We start from the raw sequence: 24,689 nt of genomic DNA, 5'->3' as shown, positions 1-24,689 counted from the left end.
GTAACATTCAAAGTTAAACATACACGATTTGGGAAATATGCACCCATAGCTTCTAGGACATCCTTAAGTATCTGTGAGGTGGGCTGTCAGGACTGCCAGGGAAGTCCACCAAAGGCAAGTACTAACATGGGAAACCCAAACCCCTCAGAAACAAACTCTGTACTTGAAAACAGAGTTGTAATTTAAATAAGACTAGAGTTCCCTTTCTCTGTGTGCATCTTGTTTACCTATGAATCCTCTTCTCTTTCTGATACGCAAGACAATTTTCCAGTGAGGCAGAGCAAAGCAACTCATCAGCATAAATAAATCAAGCATTAATTAGCCATATCCTTTCTGCCTGCTCTTCCACACACATTAGCACCCAAATTTCATCATCCTAGCAGATTCCTCTGTGCTGCTAATGGATAAACAGTGCAACTGAATAAAGCAAAAAAAATGGTATTTCTGCTAAATGAAATTTTAATTCCATTTAATTTTAAAGTCTGCATAGCAAAATGAACACAAATCCCATATACTCTATATCTCAGCTTAGCTCAGATTTCTTCCTAATCAATTTAAAGATAGCTTTGTCACTTAGACACAGCTGAAGATGGCTAAAGTTTATTTCAAAATACAGGAGTTTAACTAGAGCAGACTAAATTCCAACAGATTTCTCACATCAATAAATCCATGAACTCCGAAGGGATACTACTGTATATGTAACAGCTTACATCCTATTATCATAACCATGAACACAGATTTCACGCTAGACTGACTCCTATCCTCTAACCAATAATTCAAACCAAACTATTTCCTTCGAAGAATTTTTAATGTGATGAATAATTTGCCTACCATTCTCCCCACCCATTTTCCGTTAATTATACCAAGACTTCTGGTCCTTCCAAACAATGCCTTTTATCATTTCACTGATTAGTTTAATAAACAAAACAAAAACCTGAACCACCAAACTTTGATTGCCTTGTAAATCTGTTCTTAACAGTGCCTCTAAATCCAGCGGTATACTGCTGCAATCTCAGTCTCTAAGGATTAATTTGTATTCTTCGTGCCCCTATATATGTGACATCAACCTCTTCAAACTTCACTTTCTATTTTTAAATAAATTTTCCATTTCTATGTTTAATGCCATACAACATGTGTAAAAGTAAGATCATGAAAACCACATTAAAACAGCTAAATGATACTTCCGCTAAATTATTTTCCTGTATTTTGACACACATTGGAAAAATGTATTGTCTCAATGACTCTGACAAGTGAGCAATTATTTCTACTAGTTGTGAACCTTCATTGTTTAACCAAGAACTATGAATGCAACTATATTTTAAGTAACTTGAAAACACGAAAGACTCTAGAAGTCTAGTCTCTGTCTCTCTAAGCAGCTTACTCAAAAAAATCCCTCACATTATCAGGTATGTTTCATGACATGAATACATTATTTTCCACTTTATGCAGCTACAGGAGTTGCCCCATGAGCTCCTGCAGCAGCACTGCCCAGAAGGCAGCAGAACAAATGCAGCAGCAGGTGGGATAAGAACAGGTGGATAAACAGATCAAAGTCAGCACTTGCCTTTAATGCTTCTATCAAACTCTAGTCTCTCCTAAGTCAGGCTTGCAGATTTCAAATGGTCCAGATGACAGCTCTAGAAAACACAGGACAATGCCCAAGAGCAGAGAAGAAAGGTATTAAGAACCCTGGTGGTTAAAGCAGTTGTTTTGCTGTTGTTTAGTTACCAGCGGCTGTTTTTCGAGAAGACTGATGAGAGGTAGGAAGGACAGGGAAGAAGGAAACCACCTGGAACTGTAACCCAAAACCAGACAGCAGTAAGGGAGAGATGAAAAGCGCAGAGAACAAATGCAAACTCAATTGTAAGGCCATGTAGCAAGAGCATTCCTGGGCAGAATTCAGGGCCACCTGCATTCGCTCCCAGATACTCTCTCAGCCTGATACCAAAAACGCCAGCAAATAAACTCTCTGAGACTTGTTCTGCAGTTTTAGAAAGCAAACCTCCTTTAATCAGGCCTGGGCAACACGAGGGAGTGATCTCCATCAGTCGAGACAAAAAGCTGGTTACAAAATGTATTTCCCACTTACATGCATATGTATAAATATTCCCAGAAATCTTATGCATATTCTATTACTTTCCAAAGACTAATATTAATATTATTATGAATAACAGTCAAAACTTTTGCTAATTTGGAGCTGGCTCCAGCTCTCTGCCTGTCCTTGCATTAGAAGGGATAGGGAAAGGCTGCAAACAGAGGTGATTACAGAAGAGGAGACATCTGTTCGGCACAGATCAGACCGAACACAAGGTGTTATCATCTCCAAAGAGTGAACAGTTGAAACACCACTGCCCGAAAGAAAACACGATATTGGAGAAAGAAAACATGCTGTCAGAAGGACGTTCTAACTCTGAAAAAACACAATTACTTAGACAAAACTTAACTCTACTTTAACTTAAATCAAAGATATTCCACTTTTTCTAATCGTAACTGCTTCTTACATCAAGTCAGGCTCACAGATTTCAAATGGTCCTGGCAACAACTCTAGAAAACACAGGACAACGCACAAGGGCAGAGAAGAAAGGTGTTAAGAACCCTGGCGATAAAGCAGTCGTTTTGCTGTTGTTTAGTTACCAGCGGCTGTTTTTCGAGGAGACTCATGAGAGGTTGGGAGGACAGGGAAGAAGGAAACCGCCTGGAACCGTAACCCAAAAGCAGGCAGCCAGGGGGGAGGCGAAAAGCGCCGAGAACAAATGCAAACTCAGTTGTTGCCACGTAGCAAGAGCGTTCCCGGGCAGAATTCGGGGCCACCTGCCCCGAGACGCCCTCCCGGCCCTTCGCAGCCGCATCGCTGCCCGCCGTTCCCATGGCAGCGGCCACACCGCACCGAGGCGGGGGCGGGAAGAGTCCATAGGAGGCCATGGGGGTGGGAGAGACCACTCCGTGCGGCGGGGGGGAAGAGTCCATTAGAGGCGATGGGGTGGGAGAGACCACTCTGTGCAGCAGGGGGGGAGCAGGGCTGGGAGAGGAGCAAGACCCTCCATTCCCCTCCACTGGGAGTACCTCACTCCCTGCGTTTAAATATTTACCCCACAAGATTTTATCCAGACTACGTAAAACCTTGTAGGCACTGCCTGGCCAAAACAGAATCCTGTGTCCACATAGCAGTATATTGTCCTGCGGTACAGGACGCAAGAATGAAGAGACGCAACCAAATTTGTGAGATCTTAAGTAACGAAGCCAAAAAGAAAGATGATGTGTTTGCAGAACCATCTGTAAGAGACAGTAACAACAAACTACATAAACCAGAGTTGATAATAGTTAAAGGAGATGCCACAATTGTTATAGATATGAAAGTAAAATAACATCTCTAAAAGAAGTGGCTGGTGAAAAAGTCAAAAAATATGAGCATCTGAAGGAACAAATGTGGGAATTAATAAATACTTCACCTGTCAAATTTGTTGGCTTCCCCCAGGAGCACATGGAACGTGATATACAGGAAATTTTGAGGTATCTCTCTTTCCCAACAAGAAAAGGTCGCAAAACACCTGCCAAATAAAGCACTGTTTTCGTCAGTAGATACCAGACACATCTTTGCTGGCAAATCATGTGTATCACATAATTGTTTTCCCGCTATATTTGTAATTCATCTTGTTCCAATAAAGACACCTTGGTTTTAATGTGGACGTTGATGGCAAACCATGTGGAACTCATCATGATTACTAACCATGATGTCGTCACACCGGACTTGGCACAGGTGGATGTGCCACCAGAATTTAACTTGGGAAGGGATCACATACTTTGTGTGGGTTCTATAAATGGCCCTCAAAGGCCCCTTCCCATCAAGCAGACCCAGTGTTGCTGCTGCCACGCACCCTCCACCACCATCCAGCCCACAGGGCAGCAGGGAGGGTCTCCGAAGATCCTGAGATACAATAACGCATTTGCAGCACTGTTTTACTCACTTTGAAGTTTTCACGGTGTTGTCATGTTCCCCTCTCCCCCCAGAAAATAAGTGGAAAGGCTTTTCTACAACAACGTGTGGCTGCTGTTGTCACACTGCTGCATGAGGTGATGCTGGTGTGAACTGTACTCCCCTGGCAGAAGCAGTAGGGGATACCTGGAAAAGCATGGGAAACATGGGAATTGCTTCAATCCGTATTTAACACAGCTTTCCCCTTGATCAAGGACAGTCCACCCAGGCCAGCGGAGTTGGAGGCAGCTTGGATCCCCTCTCGGCAGGCGAACCCAGGTGCACGTAGCTGTGCTGCAGAAGGAAGCTATGTCCTTGCCCCAGCACCCATCCCATTTCCCATCTCCTTTCAACCTTTATTTGCAAAGCTACAGCAAAACATCCCTCTCTTTGTTTCTGTATCTGGGCTTTTCTATGTTTTCATTCTAATTTATTATTTATCTAGAACTTTATCTCTGGAGGAACCAATATATATATATATACACACACTCTTCTTGCTGATTTAGTGTCGTGCTTTAAGCAGCTAAATCAACTTAGCTGGATGCAAGGCAGCTTCACGTGGCTTTACATACAAGTAATGCCATTATCTACTGCTAACACTAACTTGTAGTTAGTGCTTAGGACCCAGAGAGCCATAGGGCTTCCTTGTAACATTTAATTTTTCAGAAAAGCTCTGTCTGTGCCCACAGTAGCTATGTGCAGTTGTAGATCCCTGCAACATTTCTTGGCTATTCCAGACCAGGTGTTTATGTATCTCCCCTCAAAGGATACCTACAGTGTATTACAAGACAACAATTCTTTAATCAATCATATTTTTTCAGTATATTTGCTTCAAGACTAGACCTTCCAATTTTGGCAGCTAGACCATTATTTATAATCGATGCTCCTTCAGGGGGAAAAAACAGTCTTTACAGAAAAGCTGGTGTTTCAAGAATAAGCACTCTGTTTATGATCCAAGCCAAGCTTTAATAAGTGCAAACTATTATCTCTTTGAAATTTATGTGCTCTAAGATGTATTTCATTTGGAAAATTTGCATTTGTCCCATATGCATTCAAGCTAGGAGGCACAAAATAACTTACAGTTTTTCTTGACTGTATAATCTGTCTGGCAGTAATTTTCCATCATCATCCTGGTTGCAGTACAGTTTTAGAGATTTTACCCTGACAGGCAATTTGTGTTGAGAGACTGCGGAAACACGTGTGTTTTTTGATCTTGAGAAGGAATCATAGTTTGCATAATGAGTATCAATCTAAAAATATGTTCTAGTACTCTCCCCTTTGAAACAAATTTGGACTTGTTTTCTGTTTGACAAAAAATGTTTTGGTGAAAAGGCAGAAATAAATTATTATCTGTTTTAACAAAATAATTCAAAGACCATGCAAAGTGGAGCCAGTTTAGGCTGTCCTGGAAGTAAGCAAGTGCTTCAGAATGAAAAGTAGTATGAACATCAGGAAAAACATATTTTTAGAAGATGTTTACTCAAACCTCGGCTTTCGAAACAACAAATACCTGAATATAGAAGAGGGTCTATCATCCTGAAGCCTGGTGTCTGTATCCTTCTGCCCTGTTTTTGTTGTGATTGGAGCAGAGCAGTGTCCACAGTGTAACTGTGCCATTAGCAATAGCTGATGTCTGTTCTGGACCTTATTTGAAGCATCGTTTTGTAGCATTTAAACATCTTCTTTCCTGTAGAAAAACATGTTGTTAGTAGCCACAAAAATACAGTTCTTCATATTACACATTAAATAATAATGCTTTACTGAAAGGCATTGTACATGGGATAATTACCTGCTGTCTTTAAAGAATGAAAAACTAATACATTATTCTAGATAAATTGCGTCCAGATCTTTGTTACAATACTCAAGCCTACTTTTAATTAGTAAGTTTCCTCTGGGAAAAATGCCAGACTTTCCTTTTAGTTTATACATAAGGTAATTTTCTGCAGAAAAACTGGCATTCAACTTCCAAAATTCATGCTGACTTTGTAAGCTTTGGATCAAGTACGTTAGCTGGAAAAGTATAAAGAGCTTGTTTTGTATGAGGTCTGAATCATTGGGTATGCATACATGAGGGATGAAGTAACGCAGAATTTGATGCTGGCTTACTATATGTCACCATATTTTCTTAAGTTTCAGCTATTTTATGTGTCTTCTTTGGTGTTAAGTTCTATTTGTTGTTTCTTTTATTTAAATCTAATTTTCATAATTAAACATAATTTTGTATTTTTGCAATCAACTTTCAAAAAATGTAGATCATACAAAATTAAGGAGTGGATGCCTAATTTCTCCCAGAGACACTTTTCTTGAAAGTAAACAAAGTTTATAAGGAAAAAAAACAACTGAAATTCAACTAAAATCCATCTGGTGGAGTTGTGCTATAAGTTATAAACCTTCAGTGTTTCTAAAGGCTGTTGCTGTTGCCATTATCTACCTTTGTTCTCATGTTGTTCTTGGCAACAAGAGAAAACAGATTTGCTAACTTTGTGGGTTTTGTCTATTCAGTTATGGAATAATTGGAAGCAGTTTTTACTGCATCATGGGCAATTCACAGGTTCATGAAGATCAGTCATTTGGGCCTTCCTAAGTCAACCACCTGTATCACATTCCCTGGCCCCATTTCCATACTGTAAGGCTCAGCCTTTGAGACAGATGAACATCACGGTGTTGGTGGCCCTCAGGCTCGATTTGGCCAATTTTGCTTCCACTCAGCCTCCTGCCATTCCCAGAGCAGATGAGTCACTAAGTACAACTGTGCGCCAGTGTGGAGAAGCTGATTGACGGTGAAAGCTGCCAGAGAAGGAGAGGAGGATCCTCTTCAGAAGAGTCACTCTCCCCATCCTTCCTTTTTTCTGTGGGGGGCTGTAGCACCAACACACCTACAGCAGAGACTGATAAACTGGCAGGGAGACACTGCCTCCTGTTAAGGTGGGGTCCCAGACCCAAAATTTCAAGCTTTCTGAGGCTGGGGTGCTGTGAATTAGTACTGAAAAATGAAGAAGAAACAGATAATATAATTTTGTTTTTTCTCAAGCTCTGTTTGTTCACTTTCCACAAACATAGTTGAAATTCCACTTTCATGAACATTTGCCAGTTTTAAAATCTCATAATCCAGTATTTGCAGGAAATGTACTTCAAATTTGCTCTAGAATTGTTTGTTCTTATGACCAGACAAGAAATGGAAATAGCATTATTTTACTTACCCAACCATTCACTGCTAACACACTTTCAATAAAAGCAAAGTTTTTAGTCTCCAAGAGGAGACTGAGTTAGTTGGGCATTGTCAATTATTTGCTGCATTTTGTCACACAGCAAGAAACTTGTTTTCCCCCTTCCTCCACCATTTTTTTTTGCAGATACATCTATGGAATGAAAGCTAACAATCAATCAGCTGTGAAGCATCTTATGCTTTTAGTCACATCAGATCCCATTTAAGATGGTTTGGAGTCTTAAAGCTATTTAAATGCAGGCCAACCCCTGAATAGCATAATCTCCTTTGCTTGATAGGAGAGGGCTGGTTAAGTCTGGTGAGAAGACAAACCCAAGCAGGCTGCACGTTCAAGGAAGACAGTGGTGGAAATACGCCAGTTATCCAAGGAGCTTACATGACCTTTGTGGTCACTGAGCTGAACATCATGCTCTGTGGCATAAAATACTCCAGCTTTTCAACCTGTCAGTCAGTAAAAACCCTGAGATCAAAGTCTCTATTACATGTTTGGTTTACTGTCAAAACTGTCCTTCACGCTTCCCAGAACTCCAGGGCTACATGGCCACATTCAATAATTTTTTAGCACTCTTCATAAATAGGGATTTCCTTGCTCAGCCAGAGCTCCTTGTCTGATTAAAAACCTTGGCCTCAACCTTGTGCTCAGCTAAACACATACAGAAATGATCTCAAAACTGCATGGAGAAGCACACATCAAGGCATCAGATTTTACCTGACAAAAAGAGATATTGTTCACCTTGAGGAGTGGTGCAAAGAGTAGGTAATTAATTTGTGATTACAAATGCCTTGAAGAAAAAACAGTAGTGCTTTTATTGGCCCTGCTTCACCCCAAATTCAATCCAAAGCATCAAAAAGTGGATCAAAGTTTCGGGTTTATTGTGAAACCAGGTGAGTTTCAGGTTCCATTACAAAGTTTCAGGCAGCTCTGTAATCAGCAGCCTATACATTTGAAGGTAAAGCAGGCTGATACCTACAAAGAAAAGCACTTTGCATTAATAAATGGAAAGGATTATTCTCAGTGCTTACAGTGAATACAGCTGCTGGATAGCGTTTTATTTGTTCACTTTGTAAGGATGAAAAAAATGAACTTGTGTTAAGCCGTTCATGTTTAAGACAGGCTTTATCTCCCTGGTTGGAGGGAAAGATTAACACTTATTAAAGCCTAATCTTAATCAGAACCATTTATAAATAGGGCTTCAAATTGTCCAAAATATTTAAACATGATGAAATGGAAAGACCTAAGAGACCTGAAGTCTTAAGAGGAAAAAAAAAAAAAACCTGAAGACTTATCTACTAAGATTAAAGTAGCTTTCATGGCAAAGCCCAAGAAAATAAAAGAACATAAAAGATCAGAAGAAGTAAAATAGCAGCCTTTGCTGATGTCTGTACAATTAAGTTGTAGATGTACTAACATGGCTTAAGAAATTATAAAGACTTGACTGTTTAGTTGCTATTTCATAGCCAAAAACAACACAACCATTTTCCTTTGTCTAATAATTTGCTTGTCTAGGTGGTTAGACAATCTTTGCTTTTCATATAAAAGAGCATTAAAGCATTCATGCGTATTCAAAATATTAAAAATAGAAATGGCACCTTTTCCCAGATTTCAGGAAAGAGAAAACATAACTTCTTGTTCATATGCAGAAATTATCGTGGAAGAAGCTGCTCACAGGATGAGATCAGGGTTGCCTTGAAGGCATTTGACATATTAGCCCCATGACACTTCCACCTCTGCCCAACGTCATCCTTCCTTTTTGCTCGAGAGTTTCACCATCATAAGTGAAATTGATCTCTTATGCCCAAACTTCGGAGGAGCTTGAATGTGAAAGGTCTTTTCTGCAAGGCTTTTCAGTAGAGAATTGATGTGAAGAGCAGGATGGCAAGATAGACACTGTGATATCCATTGCAGAGAGGTGTTTGCTATCATATTTGATACCAACAATGGCTTTTCCAGGTGTGTGCATCATAAGATGTAGCCATCAAGCCTAAAGATTACCATGCCAGTACTATATTCAAACAGATAGACAGCAATTTTTTCAGTGTAGACAGGGAACTGGCAGTTGGGTTTTTACAGAAGGATAGGCTGAATTTGGTTTATTTCTTCTTCTCCCCAGTTACTGCTGATCTACAACGCATTTTTTAATGCCCAGGGTTATACAGCTGCAAGTCTAAATGCACCTACATCCATTCCTTGCTTCTTCAGAATGACATCACTACTTTTCTTACCTGATATCCCACGCCTCTCGGTGTTGCTTTTCATACAGCCATTTGTAAGACTCTTATTGCCTTTCTCGCTGTTAACGTAAGTCTCGTACAGGTCTCAGCTTTTTTAAGGCAGCATTTACCTAAGCTGGACTGGATGTTTGAAGTGGTTAATAAACTTTTCCTTCAACATTCACAACTGCAGTGTCTCAGTTTCTCTGCGTTCTGGAACAAGAGAAAACAAGATTGAGTGATAATACATCTAAGATTATTTTTGTTTTCAAAAACATGCATAAACTTACTAGACAGACTGAAACTAAGGAATTCTCAACTGAACTTTATATATTGACATTCACTTGACATAGTTATTGAGTGCACAGTTTTTGCAGTTTATTTCTGTAATAGCTTTGTAAAGCTTTTTCAAAGCCTTGCCAAGGTATTTCTATGTCATCATCAATATTTTCTTAAAAAATTGGATATGAGAAACAGCAAATGAGCAGTTTATATGTGAATAATGATTGGCTCTAAAGCAATACTAAATTATTTCTCATAGCCCTAGTAGAAATAGTTCAACTATTTCATATATCTATAAAAGTGAAAGTAGAAGACAGAAAAAGGAATACAGATCACAGTCAAATTTTACAGCCAGAATGCCAACACATCATCTTTTAAAGAACTTTCACTGGAATTGCTTACAAATATGAGGAAATATTGCTTTCTTAGCACGTTTGTAGGGGAAACAGAGAAATGCTTCTCTAGAGAAGAAGGTTTTTAATGTGATCATTAAAATAATACCATCTAGCAGAAGTTTGCACTTTTGCTAGGCTTTGCAAGACTGCAGTCTTGCCAAATTTTGCTAGACTTTTACTATTCATTTGTTTCAGCTCCTAGATATTTAGTAAACTCTGTGCAAAATGTGATAAGGATGGTTTGCTCCTCTTGTATTAAAATCTTTTCTTTGGTAAACCATTGCAATGGCATATTGCGATAAGAAATAGCCAAAGCTCAGACTCTTATTTTCCTGGGCTTTAGATATCAGCTCTTAGAAACAAATATCATACTGTGATCATTTCTAACTTGCTGGATAACTTTTAACAAGCTGTACAGAAAGCACCGTGATCAGAGAGACTTACTGGAGTCATTGACATTGAAATCGGTGCTTAGTGGGTCAGAAGAGGTGATGGAGCAAAACTGATTTGTGCATCTTCGAAGTCTTTGTTATGTTAACAAAGAACTTCTTGATTCCTTTAAGTTGCTAGGAAACTTTCCATTATAAAAGATCTTTGCAACTTTTCTAGTTCTGTAATTCTTGAACCGTTAGCAGCAGGCCTTCAGAATTCAGAAAGTCCAGAGAAATTACTTTTATTAGTCTGTACAATTTCGCAAGATGTAAACTTTGAGAAGATTTCTCTCCTCCAACAATTTAATAACAGTTATGCTTATGCTTTTAAGCACGTAGCTCCTAGAGCGATCTGTATCTCTGGATGAGCTATCAAAATGCAGTCCACAATGTATGGAAGAGGAAAGCATCTCAAGAAGCTGCTCTAAAACAGTGATTGTGCAAATTCTTTCATTCTATGCAAGCATTTCTTTCTTGGTCTCTTCTTAAGAACTTCAAGTGTAAATATACCCACCTCTAAAATAGTCTGCTCCGTATTCCTCCAAAAATACAGAAAATTTTGTCCCTTGATCACATCAAACACAGAGGTCTCAAATGAACATGTTAGACCTCCCAGCAGACCCTCCTTCCATAATTAGCAATCCAGATAGGAACATCCTTGGATCTCCTGTTAGTGAGTGGATTTTTCCCAGTCTCCTTTACGCTTTATTTCTGTCCTCTGTTCTGAGCTGTCACTGTTGGACTGAAAATTTTAAGTGACCACCGTTATTTTTTTTACTAATTGTGCCTGCTTTGATAATGAATAAGTGAGTAAGCCTTTTAATTTCAAAAATAGATGGGTTTTGGATCCCAGTTCTGTTAGGCAGTTGTGAACAGCGAGCAGAAATTGAATTATGATGCTTAGGGAACATTAGTATCAATAGCAATGATCTGTTTTCTGTGGTTTTACATTATTATGTTGGACTTAGGTATCTCAATTCTGCCTGAATACTGCTAGAGATGCCAAAGATCTTTACTAGTTAGATTTCTTTCTGTGCTTTTCATGGAAAACTATTTACAAAATGCCATAATTAAATGTAATTGTTTAAGCACTGGTAACCTACGAATGAGCCCTCTCTCCTAGTAAAATCCTAGTAGAGCCCACAAAAAAAGTATTTACTATCTTATAACTACATAAGGAGGTGGCTGCTACAATACAGGAGTAGCTGCTAGCTGTGTCTGCATTAAAATTACATCTTCGGTCATAGCTCCAATCAGAATTTTAGATGAAGCAATTAGCATATGTTTAATATTTGGCTATAAACAGAGCTGTCTTTATAGAATAAATTTTGTAGTCTAGTTATTGGATCATTACTGAGAAAAGAGAAGATGGAATATCTATCAGGGAATTGCTGACAATACCACAAATAAAGAAGAAAAAGTTTCAAGTTGTGTTTAAAGAAGTTCAACAAATGTACAGCACAAAACAGCTTTTAGAGTAAGAAAAGTAAAAAGAGCAGAAAAAAGAGAGGAAAAAGCTCCACTGTAGCAGACCTTCTTTGTTGTCCCAAATAGCAGTAGAAATTAATCATCTCTGCTGATATGTCAGAGTTACAGTCTAAAACATTAGTCCTGCAAATAAACACAAGTGAAGATCTTGCTGTTAGAAAATTCATGTAAAAATCATTCCTGCAGAGGAACAAGATCAGACATTTTCTTCCAATTCCAGCAAGCTGGCAAAAGAAAGAATTAGATATCAATTCACAGTGTGTGTGAATTAATCAATATGGATTTCAAATACATCTTTGTGATAATTGCACTGAGATGAACAGACAATTATTGAATGGGCAAAGAACAAGCTGCTAGAGAAACAGAATTTTTATTCTGAAATTCAAATTTTCTCATCTTTTTAACATTTAATGTTGAAAACCAATACTTAATCATTAAAAATTAGATTTTAATTTCAGAAAATTACATCTTTCTATCTTTATGTGATTATTACCTATCTCTTCCACTTTGTGATCTAACAGGATTTTTCAGCTTTCCCCCCAAAAAAGCATGGAATCTACACATTCAAAGAAAGGAAAAACTACTTAAAGCTAATTGCCACTGTGAACTTTGTTTTTTCATCAACTACTAAATATCTTTGGCATTAGAAAATACCACAGTGAAACCTAACATCACAGAACATTAACAATTCCATTTTCTTTACCAATTAAGCTGACCTTACCTGCCTTTACTATTTATTTCAACAAGCAAAATCTAAACGTATAATATATACCTAAACTACTATTGCACATCTCTCAAGCTGACGTAAATTTGACTGCTTTTGTGCTACATGTTGGGGCTTATTCTGCTTTTGTTCAGCAGCAAACTACTACTTAAGGTACAATTACTGATTTTGCATTCTTAATGTAGTTCCTTACTTTCATAGAGACCTAAATAGTTCTCTAAATGCCTATCATTATGCGAGACTCTCCATGATTCATTTCTGAAGGCACTCCAATAAAAATACCGATTGTGAAATCATTAAAACCAGGAATTTATCTTCTTTTTATGGCATTCATTTGCATCTCCTACAAACGATCTGTCATTGATTCAAACCCATAATTTAGGAAGCATCTTAGTTTTCACGTTTTAGATCCAACACAGGTCATAAAACAACAGAATTTTTTTTCGTTAAAGGCATACTGTTAAACAGCGCAGTGTGAAAGGGCGTGGGAAATTTCCTTTCTGCCCCTCAGCATCCATTTGCTGATTGACATCATATGATGCTGTAATGAAGTCCAAAAAATGCTGCCTCATAGTAGCAAAATAAAGAAATGAAATGTGATCACAATTCCCCCATACAGCAGTGTCAAATGCTACTACAGTGGTACGAAGGGTCTTCCTTGAACTCTGGATGAAGAACAAGGAAAGCTGGGGTGAGTACCTAGGATTCTTTCTGTAAAGATATTCCAGTATACATATTTGTTTTAATGCTTAATTATATTCAGAAACAGTGAAGTATCTTAACAGAAGGACTGCTGAGAGAGGAAGAGTAGCTTTAAATCATTTAAATCTCATACAATAAAGAAAATAACCTAGTAGACTTTTGCTGTATTCTAATAATTAGAGTCTACAATTTGTTCTTTTATAAGAGTAAGTCACCTTGGCACTGAATGAAGAAATAACTTTTATTTTTCCCTTTTTTAAAATCAGCTACCCAACATCCACTTTTAGGTCACGAAGACTATGCTGTATTTCTCCCTTGTAAGTATAGTCAAGAGTCAGAACTGTAGAATCATAGAATAGAATCATAGAACAGTTTGGGTTGGAAGGGACCTTAAAGATCACCCAGTTCCACCCCCTGCCATGGGCAGGGACACCTCCCACTGGCTCAGGCTGCTCAAGGCCCATCCAACCTGGCCTTGAACACCTCCAGGGATGGGGCAGCCACAGCTTCCCTGGGCAACCTGGGCCAGGGCCTCACCACTCTCATAGTGAAGAAATTCTTCCTAATGTTTAGTCTAAATCTGCCCCTCTCCAGTTTATACCCGTAATCTGCCACCACTGGTCACTGTTTCATCACTCTTGTGCAGTTCATCCTGCAGCAAAGAATAGTGACACTGCTCAGAGAAATACTTTGTTAAATCAAAAGTTAAAGACAATTGAGCAATTACAAGGAAGAAAATTTGTCACAGTCTTCATATAGATGTTGTTTAATATGCATTTTCTTTAAAGACCTAGCACAAATGATTATGGATAGTAATTGAAATAGCAGGAAGTTTTAATTTGTTCCACTCAGGATGCGGCATTTCATTTTAAAACTTATGCAGAGGGCATATTGTAACTATATTTTGTTTTAATTGTAGTTATTACTTTCCCTGCAGGCATTTGGCAAGTGGAAGGCTTAAAATGGCCCATTTAAGTGACAACAGATATGCTCAAAATCAGTGGTTTACAGCTGAAAATGTGCTTGCTGGTTAAGAATGAAAATTTGATACAAACTCCACCATAAAAATAAAGGCAATTTATCTCCAGTTCCCTATTAGCATCCTTACTAAATGTAATAACTTGCTTTTTCTGCATTAAAACAAGTTCACTAGCGCCTTAAGGACCAGAAAACTAGAGCAGAAATTAAGGGCAAAATTAACATTCTTAAGGTGTAACACAAAAGCAGTGCCAACTGGCAGGGCCCAGCAGCCCAGGGTTTACTGGTGCTGTGCAGTGAAGCACTATTCACATTCTTTGCTCCCAGATTACAATATTCAGAAGTCAGGCAAGCAGGACTCTCAGTATGTGCAAAGCAGGGGTTCTTGTCTTCCTGGGGTGGGTGGCAATGAGTCTAGAAGGAACCGGATCTTCTGCTTAGCCAATGGAAACCAATGAAAACCAATGGAAAAATCCCCATGAAATCATAAGACACAAGATGAGAGCTTGATACCATGAACATCCTCATTATTTATGTTAATCCTTCAATTTTTACGTCGTGAAAACCAACAAAAAAATAATGGAAAGAAGTAAAATACTAACAATCTATAACTTGACTGAAAACTTGCTTCTCCCTCCTGAATTTCAGTAAACCAGTCTCAAATCAGCTGAACTGTTGTACTTTTTCCCACCCCTGCTGCAGCTATACATTACACAGAAGTGTTAAGACTAAGCTGGGCTCCTTTTTTTATGGCTATTGCAACATACGATAGTCCTCATGATTGTCAGAAAAATGACCAGAATAAAGGTGAAAAAAGTTATGTCTAGTAATTGGCAAGTGATTAAGGCAATAATTAATGTTTCATATACATGGAGAATGCCACTTATATTAAAATATCAGTTCTCATTTTCTGGGAAAAATGCTACATTGATACCTCAGTCATGGAGAACTCTTTCTTACTAAAGCTGTTTATGAGCAGCCTCTGGGCTGACACTATTTCACTCCCCCAGACAGTGGAACTCAAGAGAATAAGCCTAACCAGACCAAAGTCTGCACTTAATGATTTATTATTATTGTTATTGGCCCATAAGAATGTAACAAAATTTGCAAACATTTCCTACGAAAAAATTACAGTAGTGTCAACCATTATTTTTTAAATAAAATTAAAATCTAAAAGCAGGCATCACACAGAGTCTGTCTACAGATGTCTGTCACTCCTCTCAGAGGAAAAGATTTCTTTGCTTGTGTGAGGAGAAGCATTGACAAATGTGAAAATTATTTGTGTTCCTGGCAAGAACTTGTGAAAGATGGCAGTACATGTCCTTTTAGAGAAGCTGATTATTATTTTTAAGTTAGTAGCACACCATCCTTCAGTTTAAAGCTCTTTCTATTAAAAGTTTCCCTGCCAAGAGTCACATTTCAGATTGCAGGAACAGCCAGATGCATCTTCAGAAGTCATTTACGAGACAGGGACTTTTTTTCATGGCGAGTTCCCAATATCACAACTCCTTAAGCTTCACAAAACATCATTCTGTATAATGGTGTTAAGAAATGCTTCTGACGGCTGAGAATCTAAAGAAGATCACTGATGTTTACAGAGCAGCATAGCGGCTTTCCTGTACTTTACAGATTAGCAGCCCCTGTGAACAGGCTGCAGTGGTGCTGACTTCCAGTTCCACCGAGAAAAGTCCTGAATCTGTCACGGATCACAAATGCACGGTAAAACAAATGTTTAGGACATAGGGGAAAGTGAAGAATAACTGGCAAAAAAAAAATGATTCTGCAAAAGCTGTAGAGAATTTACCATCTGTTTTGTTTTCTATCCAGGTACTTCTGGGCTCTGAACAAGCTTTTGTGTCTTGGAAATTCACCAGTTTTCTAGTCATCTGAAAAAATTCCTCGTTGCTATGGCAATACTGTTCTTTCACAATGAATCCTTCTTGAAGGTAGAGGACATTGGCAAGATTAAATGTAAATCTGTTTGGGTTTTTTTTTTTTTTTTGGTGGTGTGACAGATAAAAGAGGCTGGAGCGGGGAGAATTCCTTATCCCCCAAATAAACATTGCTAGCATCATCTCCATTTGAACAACATAAAGCAGCTGTGTAATAGTCCTGTTAGCCATCCACAAAATGCATCCATAATCCCCAAAACTTGTGGTACAGTGACCAACACTGCTTTGTGAATGAGTTGCAGTGTTCTGAATGTTGCTTTTATGCCTGAAGGTCTGTTTTAATGAAACAGAAAGTTAAGAGAGATCAATAGTCATCTCAGCTTCCAAATAGCCCCTTAGTGCGATCTTTGTAAAGGTGATAGGTAAGAAAATTAAATGCCTTGGAAACTGGCAACATTCTTGTCAGATTCACACGAAAGAGGATGGTTTGCCATAAAATGACAAACCACAGCAGGTAGAAACTACCTGCGGATACGGGCAAGAAAAAGAAGGCTGAACAGTGTGTGAAAAGAATGTGATAGCACACTTTTTTTCCCCCCTCTTTCTTCTCCCCCCCCCGCCCCTGCTTTTTTTTCATGCCCTCTCTGCCTGCATACCAACATACCTCCAGCTAAAAGTAGCCCAGATCTGACCCACAAGACAAGCAGCAGGACAGGAAGACTGACATGGTAACAATTCACATCCTGCCCTCACTCAGGGCCCTCCTATAAATATAATCTGATGGCAACTGAAGCCTCTATCAACCCTGCTTGTGTAGAGTGGAAAATAAAATAAAGCCACCCCTTCAGCATTAAGACCTAATCTATCCTTTTGCAACTCAGACATGTGCAGTGATTTATGGCCAAATTCGTTCCACCCCTAAAATGCACTTAACATCACGAACAGGCTCAGGAACTACTCAGAAAAATTAAAACACAGCTCAGCATAAGTATGGCAAATCTCTCTGTTAACCTTACAAGTTTCTTCAAAGGGTAATACTGAAAAAAAAAACTAATTTCAAACCAAAACATTAAAAAAAAGCAATTTAAAGATAGTGCTCCAACGAGATCTTTGGTTCTCTAATAAATTTATGCCAGGAGCTGAAAATATGAAGTGTTTAACTGATTGCTTCTCAACATGAGTAGCATGTCAGAGATACAAGTGAATTTTTAAATGTCTTATGTGCTTTGGCTGTCATTATTGAGAGGACTCATATTTTGAAACCTTCAATTTATTGCTTATGTATTTGATTCTAATTCTATTTTTTAAGCCTCAACCAGCTGCAGTTCCAAAGTATCTCTACTGATGTCACTAGCATTACAGCTCAACTGCTTTATTCCAGTCAATCAGCAGTTTATTACAGTCTATTTTTCCCCTCTTAAGTTCCACAGTCATCTTACTCTATTTTTATGATGTTGTCATTTTTACAACCTTTGCAGGAGATGAAATTCATTTAGTGTCGCGACCACCTACTGCCCGTGCTCTGCTCATGCCATGTTGTATCAATAGGCGGCACGAACAGAGACCTTTCTGCCAGAGACTCACTGCAAGACGCTTGGCAGCAGTCAGAGAGACAGTATTTAACACAACTTGTCTGTTTTAGTATTTCTAATAGTGGGGGAACAAAATGTAGTTATCTCCTGTCTGAATGAATATTGCATCACCGACCAAGGTTTTGCGAATGCATGATAAATGCCCGTTTATATTAGTAAGTATTTTGGTGAGACTAGAAAGGGCTCTGGTAGGAATCAGTGGTTCAAAACAGCATGAAATACGCTGCAGAATTTTTATTTCAAGTGGAAATCAGTGACTGTACATATTAAGATTGTATTAAAATGATAAAAAGTAATTAAAATAGACTTACTTCTAAGTTTTGAGATACAAACTCTCCTGCTTTTAAAAACATCAATTCAGCTTTTCCATACAGGTTGCACACATTCAGAAAGTATTATCAAAAACTGTGGAATTACACGGTAATTCCACAAAGGTACCGGTATAAATGTGACCTTAGGTGACATTTAAAGAATAAGATTTTTTTCACTGAAGCTTAGAAACGTAAGTCAAACTTACTTTTTGAAATACTAGTTTCAGATATTGACTTAGAAACACACTTCAAAAGGATCACCAACACCCACACAACACCCTTTTCCTCCATTCAAAGAACTGCCACAGCATATTTATTTTCTTTTATGGGAATCTTATTTATCACTGAACAAGCACCGTACAAAGAAATAGGATATATCTAATGTGTTAAGCTAGAGTACAAACTTCAATCACATTAGGGAGCTGAAGGCAGGGATTTTAAAAGCATCTCACTTCAGCTCTTTCGAGAATTCTGCACCAAACCCATATTTCTGTTTATTACCTGCACGGTCCTAAAGGCATCATCTGAAAAGGAATGAAACCAACGGGACTCTTCCCATTTATTTTAATGGGCTTTGGATCAGTGCCCAAACATGTTAAGCATCAGAGATAAATATATATAATTCAGTCAAGTTTTCCACACCAGTTTCTGTTGAGATCCATAGCAAACTTACTGGGTTAGGGGAAAAGAGATGATGTCCAGGCTCACCGCTCTGCTGTGCTGCTGAAAGCTTAAGCAAAAGTAACCTGGATTTAGATAGTGGCAATAACAAACACAATTTAAAATATTTAGCCTCCTTGTGTTAATAGCTGTCACTAACTGCTGTTGCAAAACTGTCTCGTGTGGATAACAATCACTAATACATTAACTGTTCCCAAAAGCCGTTTAAAGGATTAACATGTACAACAACCTGGAAAACAGTATCACACCTCCCCAGAGTTAATTTTTAAAGTAGGTTTGCCTTGAAAAATAAAGACTAGAACAAGGACACAGCTAAGCTTATCACGAAAAAACAATTTGATTAATGCACCAAGGCCCACAACAGGCATAAACCAGCTTTACACCGAGGCTGGTGCCTTGAGACAAACAGTGTTAGCTGGGCCATTGGGTCTGCCTTTGGTAAGAAATTAATGGAGGAAACAACGTTTCTATTTAATGGGTTGATGAGACCTTAAGAAATATTCACTTCTGTTCCAATTAACCTGACATTTTTGTTTACCTTGCAACCACTTTGAAACAGCGTCCAGAACTCTGTGTTTGAAACCAATATATCACACAGCATTTGCGATTATCTTGTCCTGTGTGGCTGCATGAGGAATTGCTCTGACCCTCGTCTCTTTTCTTTTTTCCTATAGAAAAGGAAATCAGGAGAGATTGCTGTAATCCTCCTCAGTCAGCACAGGGGCTGCAATTCAGCCCAGCCTTTATCCAGGGCGCACCGTGCAAATGCAAAAACACTCCTCCATCCATCACTAGCTGAACAGGCGTATGTGAACAAAACAGCTTTAGCCTAAAAGCAATCCAGTCTAAACCAAAGAAATATCGTGACATTAAAAGTGCTGGAAATATATTATACAACATCTAGAAAGCTTTTAATCTGGATGAGCTTGAGATAAGGCTGTTGTCACTTATGGGAGTCGTCACAAGCACGTTTCAACTCTAATTTATTATGAAGTCTGTGTGCGGCGTACCTATACCAAAACCATTATTAGCAGACCTTTTACAAACAGTCATTTTCACACTGCATTTTTTAAATTCAAGCTTGCTTAGGCTTTAAAGGAAAGACAAATAATGTTTTAGAAATTACTGAGACTGAAAAAAAAAAATACCAACAAAAAAATCAGATAATGGTGACACTAGTTTAAAGTCCAATATATTACCGTCTCCTAAGACTAGAAGCAGGTGTTGTGAAACACCTGTTGGGAAAGCAGGAATCTTCTTTGCTCAAGAGTACAGAGATTTAATTTCAAAAAGACTAAAATAATTAAGCTTAAGTCACCGGTACAGCAAAGCTGTTGCCCATTTGCACCTCAGACCTGCATAGCTCTGATCTGGGGCAGATGTGCAACAATTGCTTTCCATTTCTGGGAAGCAAGAAAGGGCATCGCTACAGTAGACGAATTTTTTAGAAATTGGCCTCTGCTTGAAACTCTTCAAGTTTGAAATTAAGTTTAACTGATATGACGAAGAAAATGCTTTGTGTGAACATCAAGCAGTCAAAAGGGAAAGTACCCTCTGCTCCCACTGTGCTGGCAGATACATCTTCCTGTCACCCTTCATAATAATCATCTTTCTGCCTTTTCACACCCTCTAACCATACAGTGGTCAGACAAAGCCTATCTGCTTCCACCCTGCAACTAAGATCCTCCTCTTGATCCTTGCCGTACCCTTTACAAACCTACCTACATACTGATGTGTAAGAACTGCTTGTTCCATTTCACTAAGCTATTTGATTATTTTAATTATCTAACTTAGAATTAGACTTTCTCAGAGCAAGGATAATTTTTCACCACTTAGAAAGCATCAGGAATCTAGCAGGTGTGTAATTGAGGTCCCAAAGTCAAGGACATTACAACAATAATACAGGAGAGCTGTGACAAAATAAGAGAAGTCAGACAGAAGATATGAGATACAGTTCTGGAAAAAAAATAATGAAAATTCAAAGTTCTATTCTTCAGGTCTTTGGTTTAATTACTTAACCCTCCTCAGCTCCCTTTACTTCAGGAAGTTGTCCACTGATTCTTAAACCCATGACATGAGGTGCTAAAATGGCTCTGAATTACTTAACACATTTGATATTATCCATTATCATGTTATTACGAAACTATGTTCTCATGGGAGATATTATTTGCTTTGAAGTTTACACGATATGGGAGTAAAACAAATTTTGACCTTGTAAACAGCTATGCACTAGAGATTTACTTTTTTAAAAGCATATGTAAACCTGAATAGCCCTACTGAATCTAGCGCGACTAACATATCAAATCTTAGCAGAATTTGGTCTGGAAAATTACACATGCAAATTGTTCCACAGCAGAATATTTTTCAGATCGAGTTAAACTTCAGGATGAGCCAAAATCCTAATATTGTTTCAGTAAGATATGTAAATTGCTTTTGAATAAAGTCCATTTTCTAGTGTGAAAATATTTTCCAGTAGAAATGATAAGACAAACAGTCAATTGTATACTGCAGAGAGCAATGTTTCCTGAGCCGGAGCTGCATCTGAGGTTGAAAACCAGCTCACTTCCCATAATCTGATCTTGCTCCTTAAGGAATAGCAAAGCTCCCAGTAGAGAAAGAATTAAGGTTTGAGTTTTCAGAGAAAGTACTTCTTAAAACATTTCCATCAGTTTAGGCAAGGACTTGAATAGTCAATTACTTTCCCAAAATTTATCTGGAACAGGTATTAAACTATAAAATGTAGGACATAAAATTGTCTACAGAGATTTCTTGTACTTCAGATTCAAAAAGGAGATTAGAGTAAAACAGAGTCAGAATAGTTTGGAAGGGAGCTCATATCCAAAGAAACATAAAATATTTTTCATTTTTCAGTCCAAGGGAAAAAGAACCATGATTGCAACGATTAATGTTTTGACACCACCTAATCCAATCAAGCATCCAGCTCGGCTGCTAATTGTCATTCGCATATGGCTTCACAGATACAAAGAAATGTCTGATAGAAGGCTGAGATCAAGTTTGGGGTCAGTTCTTATTTAATCTGAATTCATGAATATCAAATCTTTGAGACAGCACACGCTTAGGAAGAAAATTCCTGTCATATGCGATTCTTCTCTGGCCTCACACTTGCATTTCTCTTTTTAGGGTTAGAAAAGAAAACTCTCACAGAAAACATTAAATTGGAATAAGATAAATAACTGACAAATAACTTCACTGGACTCAAACTGTTTGGTTTAAATCAGATTTTATTTGATCACTCTCAGTTTTAAAACACTCCAACAACATCCCAATACCTGGAAACTTCTGCTGGGTGTCATCAGAAAAATGATTCAAAACAGAGACACCCCCCCTATAAAAATAACCTTATTGATTTCAGTTACTTTGATGGAAAACAGGGGACAAGCTAGAGAGATGGAATCCTAGTTAAGACCTCAGAGCTGTACAAGGACAAGATCCCAAGTAATAACTGAGAATGTTGTCCCTAAGAAAAAAGGTAGCACATTGTAAAAACTAATAGCATGTAGCAGAGGCAGTTTCAATCTGTGTATGACATTCTTTATATACACCTACCTTTGTAAGGGAAAGTTTATTTTTCTTCCAGCTTTGCTGGCTTCTTATTTCTTTTTATCTTGCCTTCACCGCATACTTGCTCACTAAGTTGCCTTGCTTTTCATTCACAATCATGAATTTCTTTTGGGAACAGCCTCTTCTCATCACACACAGCTTCAATGACCACAAAACAGGAGTGAATTCCACATCAAAATCAGTTTTATGTTTGGTGAGGTACATAGTGAAAATCAGGCTGCTGGAAGAATTAAAAAATAAGAGACAGACCTCATGAACAATTGCATGACTGGGAAGATTTACCCTGCAACCATTTATTTACATGTACAGCAGGCTGATCTTCAGGGATTCCTCCAGTCCTTAAGGATAAGATACTTTTTTCTCACGTGCATATATCCCTCCAACTAAAGTCAGAGTAGTTCATAGAATTAAATGATAATCTCTGAGCTGTTACTATGACACCTGATAGTATCTCATTTGAGCAGTGTAGGCTGTAAGGCTGTTCTGCTTTCTTTTTTTAATTCTTGAGGAATTAAATTGTGAAGAATTTCATACCCTTGTACATTGTTAACAACCTGATGAGCGTGAGCTCATCAGAACACGGATGAGCTGCAAAGATCAGAATTGCTACAACCATTTAGGCTGAAAGTTCACTTGCATTTAACAAGCTATGAATCCAGTACAGGAATAAAATTCAGTCTTCACAAGTGAAGTGTAGAGCCCATTAAAGAAAAAATAAAATCAAAGACGCACAATACTCACTGAGCCCTGCTCATTACTGCTTAGGCAGGAAACTAAATGCTTTGTGCAGAGTAAGAAACCAAGCAGAAAAAAGTCAAGACAAGTTTTTGTCCAAGCCATGAAATCTCACCTTACAGCTATAATTACAGATACTCTGCTCTTGGGAAAGCTACAGGGGTTTATCTGTTGGTTTCAGTAAGCTTAGGATGAAACTCACAATGATTTAAAGGATTAGAATTTTAAAGATGCTGTGTTTCTGGTTTCAGGTAATTAAAAGGTAAATTAAACTCAAAAAAAAAAACCCAAAACCAACCTAATGAATACATTAGCAGAGTTTAATACTTAATTGGTGTATTTCAGATAAAACAAAGCAATTTAAAGACACACTTAAACGTGAACATTTTTTACTAGGAATTGTTGTTAAAGTTAGCTGTGAAAAGAATCTGATACTGATACCCTGATGCAAAAGGCAGCAGTGCTGCTCTTGGCTCTAATGAGAGATGGTTCAAAGCCTCAAACAACAAATCAGTTTACAGTGCCTAAGTCTACACAGCCATTGCAGGAACAATCTCAGTAATCAGCATGCTTGAGGCAGGACTGTGTCCAGAATACATTAAAAATATGCGGTGGCACAAAATGGATTTCTAGTAATTATCCCACTGTTTCCTCTATATAGTGGTTAAGGATAAGCCAAGCCCACTTAGAAATAAACTACAGGTTTACTAAAAGCTGTGCTTAATTTGGTTTGATAATGGTGGTATTCACACACAGCAATTGCACTTCATTTGTGTTTTGCTTTTAAAATTGCACTGCCCACCTTATTTTTATGATGTTATCTCTCATTTATCTCTCATTCTAAGCAATTCACAGTGATGCGGAAAGCGCAAGACTTATTCTTCTATTGCTTGACAAGGACAATTTTTGCATAGTTAAAGCTAAAACAGCAGAAAAGTTCTGAATTACTGGAATTGTCTATATTAGGAGCACAGTATTTCACACCTTGCCTCTTACAGGAAAAGCAGAAAGAGGTGGGAAAGAGACAGGGGGTGGAGAGAGACAGCTAAAGAAAACCTTACTGAGAAATAACATCCCTTGGTCAGATGAAAACAGGCACCGGATTAAAAAAAATTAAAGCTCATATGACAATTAATTCAGCTTCAACTATTTAATTCAAAGATTGCACATTTGGCCTTGCTGAGTCAGCGGCAAAGTGTCTAATACAATCAGGTTCTTTCACCTCATTTCTTTCCACGAGCTCAGCTATCGACCTTCGCTATCCATCTCACTGAAAGCTGATAGTGTCTCACAGAAGAGCACCAAACAATGACCTTCAAATAGCTGATATTTGTATCTACAAACCGCGATCAATTGAACTGTGTAACGTGCGTGGTAAGTGTCATATACCCTTCATACCAGAGCCAGACTGTTAGCTGTTACGTTTTGAAAGGAGGTTTTCTAAAGAATAAATTGGAAAGCAAATTGCAAAGCCATCAAAAAGCCT

The 24,689-nt window shown here is 38.2% G+C and overlaps 1 protein-coding gene across 2 annotated transcripts in view; it reads right to left on the bottom strand.

The window, feature by feature from the left end:
• The window catches only part of ZBBX (zinc finger B-box domain containing), a 41,191-nt gene extending 18,519 nt beyond the window's left edge, over positions 1-22,672 (bottom strand). Inside the window, exons 1-6 of one of the 2 annotated variants that reach the window (XM_054075047.1) lie at positions 22,454-22,672; positions 12,052-12,129; positions 9,423-9,623; positions 5,484-5,660; positions 3,966-4,120; positions 3,450-3,548 (exon numbers count right to left, since the gene is read on the bottom strand). In XM_054075047.1, coding sequence (XP_053931022.1) covers positions 3,450-3,483 — 34 coding nt within the window. In that variant the 5' untranslated portion in view covers positions 3,484-3,548; positions 3,966-4,120; positions 5,484-5,660; ... (1 more) ...; positions 12,052-12,129; positions 22,454-22,672. The remainder of the gene's footprint in view (positions 1-3,449; positions 3,549-3,965; positions 4,121-5,483; positions 5,661-9,422; positions 9,624-12,051; positions 12,130-22,453) is intronic. The other variant, XM_054075046.1, reaches the window with a different exon arrangement.
• Between the last annotated feature and the right edge of the window lie 2,017 nt (positions 22,673-24,689).

Source organism: Cuculus canorus, chromosome 9 (genome assembly GCF_017976375.1).
Source record: "Cuculus canorus isolate bCucCan1 chromosome 9, bCucCan1.pri, whole genome shotgun sequence".
Classification (NCBI taxonomy): Eukaryota; Metazoa; Chordata; class Aves; order Cuculiformes; family Cuculidae; genus Cuculus; species Cuculus canorus.
The sequence above is the reverse complement of the archived record's forward strand: the minus strand, read 5'-3'. Positions and strand labels throughout refer to the sequence as shown.